This window comes from Centruroides sculpturatus, unplaced genomic scaffold (assembly GCF_000671375.1).
Source record: "Centruroides sculpturatus isolate CEXI.00-Female unplaced genomic scaffold, Cexi_2.0 scaffold442, whole genome shotgun sequence".
Taxonomy (NCBI): domain Eukaryota; kingdom Metazoa; phylum Arthropoda; class Arachnida; order Scorpiones; family Buthidae; genus Centruroides; species Centruroides sculpturatus.
Genome location: NW_019384718.1, coordinates 530,501 through 542,572, shown reverse-complemented (window position 1 = coordinate 542,572; position 12,072 = coordinate 530,501). Strand labels below are relative to the sequence as shown.

General features: G+C 31.6%; 1 protein-coding gene across 1 annotated transcript in view; it reads left to right on the top strand.

The window, feature by feature from the left end:
- Positions 1-10,861, top strand: part of LOC111627976 (adenylate cyclase type 10-like) — a 68,302-nt gene extending 57,441 nt beyond the window's left edge. The window contains exons 16-18 of the mRNA XM_023371685.1: positions 3,066-3,160; positions 6,576-6,693; positions 10,743-10,861. Of these exons, the coding sequence (XP_023227453.1) occupies positions 3,066-3,160; positions 6,576-6,693; positions 10,743-10,861 (332 nt within the window). The remainder of the gene's footprint in view (positions 1-3,065; positions 3,161-6,575; positions 6,694-10,742) is intronic.
- The last annotated feature ends 1,211 nt before the right edge of the window (positions 10,862-12,072 follow it).

Below are 12,072 nucleotides of genomic sequence, written 5' to 3'. Positions count from 1 at the left end.
TACTATAATTGATATGATCATTTATGTTGAATCATGTGCTAAAGGAAAGAAGATTATTATTATTCTTCTTTCATTTGACTAAAGATGGATCCATCATCAGGATAATCTAGGTACACTCACATATATGGGTAGTGGCATAGGAGGCAGAGAATACAAAGTGCCTTTACAAAACTGTTTATTAAGCAAAAGTTGCACTTATCTATATTTAATGTGAGTCCTTCAGGTAACAGACAAATGTCTCAATATTCCCAGTTGAGTTGGATTCAGTCCACAAGGTTTGATAGTTGGGCAGCCCCGGGGCAGCAATGAATTGTTGTAGGTTTGATCAGTTTAAATCCGTAGAAACTTCAAAAGGAAGGCAACAACACTGGGAGAGAGGGAGATGATGACACTAGGAGAAGGATGATGCCATTGACAATTATGATGACTACCACAATGAGGACCAACAACATTGACATTGTCAACACTCTCTGTTGACATTGTACAGTACATGCCTTGACACTTATGGGTAGTGACTGATAACACTTACAGATAGTGTGTGTCATGTCCTTGAAGACTGGGATTAAATAAAGTTTTGCCCTTGATTGCTCAATTGGTCACTCTCCCTCCTCCTTTTCAAATGATCACTTGCTTGTTACTGACGTAACAGGATCCCAACTTGGATTGTGGGAGAGATCAAATTCGAAATGAATTCAATTTCCCAACTGGAAATGGTCAATCTTAGGATTTACATTTCTCCTATTGTTTATGACTTTAAAACAGGCATTTTTTTTAGCTTCTATTTTTTTTCTTCTCTTAAAAAAATAATAATTTTAACATAAATTTTAGTGGAGGTTTAGACCTGTCCAGGATCTCATAAATTCAATTATTATGTTGTCTTTCACATCTGCTTTGATGTCATTATAGGAATCAAGTTCTTGGTTCCTATATGACATCAAAGCATCCTAAAAATTTTCCCAAAAGATAATTCAAATTCACCATCTTTTTCTAATTCAAGTTTTCCCAATTATCCTTTGACTGATAAGTTCTCATCTTTTGAACTTGATCACAACTTTCTCATATTCATTATTCGATAATATTTCGTAAAATGTTTCTGTGAATTTTGCAATGGTAAGTACAAAGGACTAGACAATTTGAAAAAGTAGAATTTTAGTTAGTCTTCTTTACCTGCCACTTTAAACTACATTACTTTATACAGTGCAGTACTGTACTTCAATAAGATTTCAATGCTTTTCAATCTGGGGTTTATTTTTAACAGTACTTTTATTTTCCAGAGTTTATTTGAATTATGGGATTTAATCAAGGAAATACAGTAAATAATTTTATACCTGAAAGATTACTGATGGGGAGGAAGTGGACGGTTAATCCCTCTTCTTGTCAAGTTGAACAAAAGATGCAAGCATAATGTGGTCGATGTGGTTGCCATCACTGAGACAGACACTTCTACATAATAAACTGTTTATTTGGAAGACAATGGTTACATAATTCTGGTCAAGAACTTTTCTTGGATGGAAAGAAGTTCAGTCTATAGTTCAGTGGTTATCCAACAGCAATCTGTCAAAGTTTTGATGTGATCAGATGGTCCCAGGGCAGACTGGCTGGAAGTCAGACATAGTTCAGCAAAATAAAGATGGAGTTTAAGACAGCAGAAAAACAGACACAGAGGACAAGCAGGTTGAGCAAGAGAAAAGCAAATACACTTTGTCCTTGAATTTTGGGGTTGTTTAAAGGATTTTTCCCCAAAATTCTTAATTTAATTGGTCCCAATTTTCTCTGTCCACCTCCTGATTGGTCACTTTCCTGTTTCCAAGTGAAATTAGATGACCAGATTGGGCTCGGGAAAGATCACTCTCTGTTAATCAATTTGATATCTTTGTTCAACTTTATCCACAAGTGTTGATCCAACTTTGAAAGTTTCACTTATATCTGACGCAATGATATTTTCTTTTCTTTTCTGACACCAAAGAATTTTTTTAATGTTTTTATTACATACAACAAAATAGTTTTTCTTTTAAAGGAGTGCTATATTTTCTTGTTTATTTCCAAATTTTGTCATGTCATATCTACAAGTGTCAGAGTCAAAGCTCAATTCTCCTGATTGACATTATAAATATTCCAACCTGTTAGTTCACATCAACTCATGATCTCACAAAGTCAACCATACTGTTTATTTTGTATCTTTGCAGCAGATCTATTTCACATATTATTTTGTAACTAAAATATTTTCTTTGTAGGTTTAATGAGGGATTTAGACTCTGGGACTTCAATACCTAAGGATTATTCAAAAAATAGACATCTTTTATCTTTAAACATAACTAAATTTTTCAACTTACTGACCCTGTAATTAATCATGGCTGTATTGTTTGATTATATGACTGAGATATTTTCTGACCAAAATCATTATATTTGACTTTTGGAAGGGTGACCACTTCATAACATTATATAATAATGTAATGCTCCTGTATGTATTTTTAAATGTTATTTGGCAGCAATTTGAAAAAAATGTAGACCTATAAATTCCCATTGTCATCCGTCCATCTGATCATCCATCTTCCCTTAATCTTAAGAACAGAGTAAGATGGATGAAATCCAAGACCAGATATGGAAACTTTAGGGGCAGGAGGCCCTGATTAACTACATACAAACTTCCAATGCAAACTGGAAGTCACATTATTTCAATTAAAAATTTTTCCTCAAAAAGAGTTAAATACGTGACCAGCACAACTCCATTGCTAAAGGAAAAATATGATGTACAGGGGTAAGACACTACTAATTTCAGATGGAGAGCATATATTTTAAATTAAATAAATTAAAAATATGATCAAAAATTGCAGTCCAGCATTGTGATGATATCACAATAAATAATTTCTCATTATTTATGAAATATATTTTATCACTTGACTATTTAATGAACAATCTTAAAACTTCATTTCCTTTTTTCTAGTTTAAATTGTTCTGACTGTTTAATATGCTATTAAAGAATGATCATTGTTTTTATTAGATCATTAATTAAATTTTTGAGAATAAATATATTTTAAATGCTTAAAATTTATCATTATTTTTAGGTTTCAAAGCAATGAAAATTTTTCAAAATCTTTCTGATTTAGATTCACTCATTGATATTCAGCCTTATGTTGCCCAAGCTCTTCTTTATAATGAAANAATTTATATATAAAGTGCTAAAAAACTTTAAGTTCGATTTTCTTGATTATGTTTGAGTATTGCACTTTAGTATTTTACACGTAGTACACTCACATGGTGTACTACTTCTACACCAAAGATTGTCAAAATCCGTTACCCCAAAGCCGTAGGCTCTCCTTGTAAGTGGAAGAACCAGTAGCTTCAATAAAATCTTGGGGGGGACTCGAGGGAAAAAGAGAGTCTGATTGTAGTTAGTCTAAGTGGAGGGAGAAAAGGTAGTGTTGTGGACTGGAATTGGAACTATGTACTTAACACAATGTGTAACTTAGTGGCCCTAGAATCGTGCATGGTGATTGAGGAGTGATCACAGAGGTCTGCTGGAAATTCCAAGACTCAAAAATTAATGTAAGATTTGACAAGTTTATGATTTTGGGGACCATTGCTAACAGACTTGTCAGCTCAGTCATTGAATATACTATAGTTAATTAAGATCTCCCTACTGTATCAGTGCTACACATGATTATCATATCCATAAAATAAGGGATACATCAGTTTAATACTTGTTAATGTATACCCTTTTGATAATGTTAATTGCTATATTAAAGTTATTGAGTTAATTCTTATCCTTGTTTTCGTCTTATTGAGCCCCAAAAACAACAGATTAACCTGAACACATGTGACTGGCATTTTTCACCTATCACTTGTTTCTACCATCCTTTTGCATAGCTGTTGTTATTTTCTGCTTTCTCATACATATTTATTTATAATAAATTCATTCTTCCTCCCCATACCTTCATGCTTCCAAACAAAAGGAGATCCAACAAGGTACTAAAAGTTTCTTTGAATTGTACTGTTATTGCATAAAATGCTACGATCTTTGCAATCACTAATTACTACTGTCATTGTGTCCACACTAACAAAGTTTCATTTGAATTCAACACCCCCTTCTTGATGCATAACTTTTTCATCAATAAGCATAAATTTACACTACAGGTGGATATATTTGCAAAATAAATTTCTTTTATGTAATGTAATTAAGTAATAAATTTCAAATTTGAGTCTTATTTTCAGAAAGCTTAATTTCTCCTTATTTTTGTGTCTATTACTGAATGATAGCTAGAAAGTAGCCAAAATTTTGCAAATTTTTTGGATTGAACTGATATATTGTATTTTATACATGCTTTAAATATAATGATTTAAGCATTTTCAGATAAACATGAATTATGCATGAACAGTTATTTTAGATTGGAAATATTTGTTTCATGTTTACATTTTGTTATCCTGTTAAGTTAGCATTTTAAAAAAATGTATNGCATGCTGTTAAGGTTAGTTTGTTTTTTAAATCTATCAAACCAACCTGTGCTAGCTACAATTTTTTTGATTCATCTCTGATTTCTTCTTGAATATGAATGAAAATACTTTGTCTTTTCTATAATTATAAGCTGGTATAGAGCCATGTGCTGTTGCATCACCAAAATACTAAACTTTCTTTTCATTTCTTCAAACAAATGATTTCTTGAATGATTTACTTATTGTTGGTGAAAGATTTAAAGTAATAATTGCTGAGGTTTTTACTAATATCTGAATGTTTTAGAATTGTTCTTATTGTAGCTTTTTCAAATTATAAAGAAGCGCTCACATTGGCGTGATGCTCACCAGCTTTCAATCATAACATAGTTTCAAATACAGAGAAACACTTTTCCTTTATATTTTTGAGCCATCATTACTTTCATGCCTTCTTCCTGACATAATGGTAAAATGCACTAAAAATATGTGACAAAATAACTTTTATATACACACAACTTTTATAACAACTAAAAAGGGTTTTTCAGCAAATAAACTGAAATGTTGTCCTATGAATCTCCTTCGTAGGTTCTGTTGTGGTGAGCACACGGACGAACAATACAATACAAGGTTGTTCACAATAAAATATTTTATTAACTGTTCACACAGTTCTATATACACTAGATTCTTTAGGATCCCAACTATGCAACTTCAATATATATAAGATTTTGCTGTTATAGATCTTTGTATGAACAAAGGAGGGTGACATGTTTTCAAGATGATGGTTCTTTCCTGTTGAGATATTTTCCCGAAATATTACAACTAACTTAAACTATCTTAAACTAACTTATATTCTAAAGGAGAAATAGAGAAGGAAAGGATGAGATGAGAGGTAAGAATAATAAGAAAAGAAAAGAATGCTGGTGGGGTACCCGGGTTTTTCCTTTGTTTGATCTTCACCCTTCTGAAAATGGGAACTTGCACCGAATTCACTTCTCACCATCTTTTTCTCTATCTCAGATCTGATGATTTCTAAGTATTCATTAAACTTTTGATTTATGTCTGTCTATTTCATTCGTTTCTCTGCAGACGACCTGAGATCTCTATGTCTCACTCAGCAATGACGACCTGGACCTTTTCCTTTTTCTGTCTGCTTCTTCTGAACGCTAGCTCAAGAATCATTATCTCTCTCCCTGATTCGCCTAAGGGTTTTTACACACTATTGTTTTTTGATATAGTTCTCTGAAAACGTGTTACCACCAGCAGATAGGAAAGACCGTTAGAAAGTTCAAGAAAAAGATATAGAACAAAAGACTAAGGAAATTTAATATTAGGCTTAACACTAAAGACATATATACAAAATTATGGCATATCGCCACACTGTCATAGATTGTACTTTACTGGAGAGGGATCAGAGAGAATTCTGATCCAAAATGCATTTAAATAAAATATCTGAGAATTAATCATCATCTGAGTAATTCTTGAACTCTGGTGATAGTCAGATTCGAAGGACATAACATTTCAGTTTATTTGTCCAAAAAAAAACCTCTTTTATGTGATTATAAAAGTGACTGATTACATCTGGTAAATATTGTTAATTTTTAGCTTCTTATTATATACACATAAGCTAACCAAGTACAATAACTCCAAATGAATTATTGTGAATGACTGATTGAATGTATCAAATGAGTTATACAGTATTTGAGTTGCCATAGAATGCAATAGCAAAACAGTGCAGAGCATGGCCACTTTAAGTGGGATATGAGCAGAAACATTTAACAACGTTTTGGACCTTAGGCACAAAGGTGAATTCGGTCTCCTTTCCCATTTGCCGTACTCAATAACTACCCATAACTAAATTTTAAGTAAAGCAATTGCACTTGCTATCAATTTTAGTTCATTAATATTTTATTTGCTTTTGCAAATTAAACTTTTCTTAGAATTGGAAAAATTTCAAAGAAATATTACATTCTCAGTTTAAAATTAAAATTAGTTTTATTAAGTTTTAAATACTACAATAACAAATGGAAAAAAATACACTAAAGTTAATGATAATACCTGTATATTTGTTAATTATTATTTCTAAATTATAAAATTTCAATATTTAATTTAATTTTGTATGTTAATAATCATATGTTGTATATTCTTGCAGCTTTAGTAAATGTATTGAAGTTTTGTCACTTCTTGAATGCAATGCAGAATTAGCTAATAATAATACAGGAATGGCTTTATATTACGGAAACCTTGCAGAACTTATAAATTATAGTTGTATGTATTGTCCATATATAATATCATACAATTCAATATTATTATTATTGTAAATAAATAATTCATTAAATATAATATATTAATATAAAATTAAGAAAATAAAAATTATTTAACGAAATATATATTTTTATCTTTAGTAATTTTTATCTCAAATATTTCAAAATGATAAATTCATATCAACAATATCTTTTTTTTCCTGAAAAATCTTTAAATCTTTTTGCTGGGCTATCTATTTTTTTTATAAATTCTGTTAAGTATATTTGTAGAATGATGATGTCCTAAAGATTTTCAAAAATTTTCATATTTAAAAAATTGTTTTACCAAAATCATTATGGAGAAATATTTTGATTAATGATCACACAGAAGATTCTTGCTTATTTAAATAGTTGCACTTTAGTAGAAATACCATACTAAATATGCTCTGTTGGAAATACACTATAGGAACTTTTAATATAATTATCCTTTTATATTAAAAGTTCTTATGGCAACAATTTTAAACTTTACAGATACAGATAAAGATATTGCTGAAAAATAAACTGGTATTTATATACCAGTTTATTTTTCATTAGTCAGTTAAATTGAGAATGACCAGTCAACATGGATAAAAATGCTTGCTTTTATATAGTTTTATATTTCTTGCTGGACATTGGTTATCTATAGTGCTAATTTATTTATATCCAGTTTGGGTAGTTGAATATGTAACATATTATCCTACAGTGGCATGCCATCCATGGAAGCTGTGGAAGTACTGCTTCCCTTGTATTTTTTAAAATATAAATACATGTTGTGCAATTATTTTCATATTTTAATGTACTTTGAATTAATTAAAATTAATATTTTATTATAACTGCATTATGTGTCTTATTACAAATTTCTGTACATGTGAAAAACAATAAGATAGCTATTGTATATTCGAATATAAATTCGTATGTGCATATTTCCAATGGAAACGCTGTATTATCGAATATGGGACAGCTTCCATGGCAAAAATATTTGAATGGTGTAAAGGAGTCAGATTATACGCATTCACACATGCACTTTACAGGGCACCAATCTCGCAATTTAGCTCATGGGTGCTACATACCAAAATATCATATAATGCTTCCAATGATTCTATCCAGGGTCGGCACAGCTTCCCTATGTTCAAATGTCATCCGACTATTTTTCTATGGTAAATTAGTGAATTTTTTTTTCTATTCTATTGGCCTAATGTTTAAAATTAGCCTCACCTAGGCAGTACAGTAGACCCCCCTATAACGCTTAGGTACATTCCACGTTATTCGAATTTTACGTTGAAGGAATCATTAAATACATGAGCCAATCGCAGCCCGACACGTGTGAAGTTTATGGACTAAGGCTGTTTGAAAGGTTTTCTTCTATAAAATTAACTGATTCTAGACTAATTCCACTCAACATTTCCAAAACACGTATAATTTTTTGGGAATAATCCGTATAAACTATGCTGTAAACAAAAAATTGTAGGATTACTTACCGAGTGTGCACCGTTCAACTACGCCATTGCTCAAGCTTGTTTTCGTTGCGGAACAGCTCACAAAACGGCGGCCGCGATTTCTGATAACGAATTTTTCGCAGAAAAATAAATTGACCTTTGGAGACATTATTAATATAAATAATTTTTATGGCCGTTGAATAAGAAGTGTTTCTTTCACAAGAAATGTATAAAATTAGTGCTGTATTAGACTTACGGTACCTAATTTACATACTGTACAGACGATAATAAACTCAACTTACTAGCCTAAAATCTCCGTAGCGTGTTGCCAGGCGGCAGAAAGCATATATATAATTATAATAAAGTTACAATAAATTAAGTTAATATATAATTATATATACAGTACCTAATTTATATATAATGCTGTACAGACGATAGCAAACTCAGTTTAGCCGCCTAAACTCTCCATAGCATCGCGCTGGACAGTGGAAAGTAGTTCGGCTGCTCGTCCACTATTGGTCCAGATTCGACCAATCTTGTCGCGACAGGAGTCGGCGACGACGTTTTACGAGTCACTTTATTCGAATACTGCTACAATTTTTTCGCTACGTTATAGGAATTTCTGTTATAGGAATCCATGTTATAGGGGGGGGTCAACTGTATAGTAATAAATCAATATACTATAGATCTGTTTTACAGAATTTCTTGATTTCAGTTATCAAGGAATAGCAGATGAAGCGTGACATCATTGTAGTGCATAAGCACTATGTATAGTTAATTCCGTTTATTTTTGTATATATGTCATGTGTCATATCGGGTTTTACTGTAAAATTCTGTTTTATTTTATGATACCGGATTGTGAACGGGTGGGACCCGTCGCTCTTGTTGATTGGTCAGCGACTAACATCACGTGTAATTCACGTCACACTCAACGGCGGGAGGTATAAATATTGGGACTCCCGTCCAAAGAGGGGACTTTGTCTTCTTTCCGGCTCCTGCAAGAGAAAGGACTTCGTGGTGTAAGAATAACGGGACTGACACGTGTGAACTAAGGAATGAAGAGAACAGAATCCAATTCCATCGTAGAGAATCCGCCTGTTGTTCATGAAACAAGTAGAAGATATTAAGACATGAAACATCGAAGAACCTCCGAAAACTATTATTTTGTCAGTACGTTGAGTATTGTGTATTTCGTTAAAGGAGAAGTAATATCTTCTATCCTTTTGCTCGTATAGTTTACACGTTCCCTGTTTTGAAAATTTAATGGATTGTTGTTCCTCTCCTGTGGTGTAAATAGGTTAATGTTCTTTTGTTTGTATATATTCATGATTAAACCTTATTAATTAAATTCCACCATAATTGTAAAGTCCTTTATTTTACGTGTCTGTGCCTTGACCCTATAACCTTGCCTATCAGACCTAGGTCTATTGGGGCTTAACATCATCATGGGTGTCTAAAAATTGGTGGCAAAATGTGACAGGGAAGGAGTAAGTAATCAAATAGGACTTAAAATTAGTCATATCATATTGGAATGACCCTTTTTATAATTAAAGAATTTAATAAATACAATAATACAATTTATTATTTTATATTCCCATTAATTTTTTACTTTTATAAAATCTAACATTATCAACAGATTTGTAGTACTTCGCAACTATTTTCTTTTTTTGTTGTTTCGGTTTTTCCCTCACCCCTTTCATTTTTGTTCGTGGTGCCACCCGTCCCCAGTTCACCATATATTGGCCAGCTGATGTCACGTGAGGAGGATATCCACTGTGTAGGATATATAAGGTCGTGACCCATGTAGAGGAGGACCTTTTTGCTTTCTGATTGTTCCTGACTACAGTGTGCTGGCCATGTGTGTGAGATTGAGGCGCTGAGCGTGGGAGACCCAAGGACATAGGGAGACAAGATAGCAAAAATTGGTTTGCATCTAATCAAGGACAGTGTGGCAGCGAATAACAACTGGTTCAAGAGAAAGAAGACTGACTGAAGATTCATAGGCACAGATTAGTTCTTCTTCAAATGTTTGTATGCTGTGGAAGATTGTCGTGAGTAATTTTGTTAATATCTTCTGTTGTTACACATCATTCACCGTCCCGCGTCGTGAGCCCCCAAAGTCAAGGAAGGAAAGAGGAAAGGCGTAAACGTATGTATTGTTCGCTCTTACCACTTGGATATAACATATTATTGTCAATAGTTCGTGTCTTATGGAATTATCCCGTTTGTACCCTAATGAAAGTTAATTAAATACTCAGTTATTGTTGAGCTGACTTGTCCGTTGTGTTTTGTGTGAAGCCCTGAGGACCTGTTCTACAGGAAACTCTACAGATTAAAAAAATATATATTTACATTTAAAAAGAATTTCCTTGAAAAATGGATTTCCATTCTTCTTACATAATTTTAAAGTTTTAAAATACTGATACATTAATCTGATACATTAATTCAATATTTATATTGAATTAGAAACAAATTTTATTTGAAGAGGAGGAATATTTTATTTAGAAAACATTTTAAAATGAATGAATTTCTGAAATTGCATTGAATAGCAAATAGGAAGATTTTTAAATATTTAAAACTTACAAATATTATTTTATAGTGACTTTTGTCTCTGGAGAACTAAAGAAAAAGTGTTCTGAATTTGCAGAATCATTACCTTTGCAGAATATTCATAGAGAAGTGGAATTTTATTTAACAGCCAACATGGCATTGTGGTAATAATATCTTTAATATATTATTTAAAATTATATTTAATACAGTAACTTTCCATTAACCTGGCATCATCAGGACCAACATGGTGCCAGTTTATCAAATATGCCAACTTATTGGACAACGGACTTTTTTCTGGTTTTTTTTTCGATTCCCTGGACACAATTTTACATATCTTTGCGTGTAAAACTGTACAAATCCATTTTTTATGATTGTTTAACATTAAATTTCAATTTTTCTAGATTATTCCTACCCTTGGCTAGTTCTGAAACAGGAACACACTAACTCAATGTTTCTCAACAGGGACAATATCGCCCCTATGTGGGCGTTTTTCCATGTTNAAAATTTTAAATACTTGTGATCTATGTAATCTAATAATTATAATATAATATTAAAACAAAAGTATTTAATATAATGTCTTAAAAAACCTCATTGTCAACTCAACAGAACAATAGCAAAGCTGTTCAAATGTCTTCAGCCAACACTGAAGCCTTGTTCAGGAAACAAGAGTTATAAAATGGAATACTTGGAACACGCACTTAAAAATTTGATTGTATGGAATTTGATGTTTGAATATGATTATATCTTTTGAATTACAAATGCTCATTGGATGCATGTTGGTTTCATGGCAATCATCATACTAGATTTGCCACACCCTGGAAACAGGCTTCTCCTCTTTGTAACTCTTTGTAATTGATGTAATTGCTCTTCATGGTGGCCTTAAAAATTTCTAGAGTTCCATATTCTTAATGTCTTTGGCTCATATAGTCAACCTTAAAAGTGGCTTGTTGAAGCATAGGAACAACATCCCCATTTGAGGCTTATGCCAATAAGGTTTATTGAGACATTATATGATCATTATCCAGTTCTGAATGTGAATCTTAAATAAGTGAATTATAAAATGTTTCCAAAGTTTTTATTTCTTATAGTAAATTGACAATATAATATTGTAATATTTTTCTTCTTTTAATTATAATATTTCATATTTGTAAAGGACATGAATCATTTCTTTCTATTGAAAATGAATTTTAGTTTTACAATATAAGAACAGAACTGTAGAACTATTGAAAATCAGATATTAAAAGTATTTTTACATTTCTATTTTAAGTATTAACAACAAGTTAATATTTTTATTAATTTTTATATTCTGTTATTGCTATGAATCTATTGACAAAATTTTGATTAAAATTTGTAAATGAATCACTGCCTGAAATAAAATA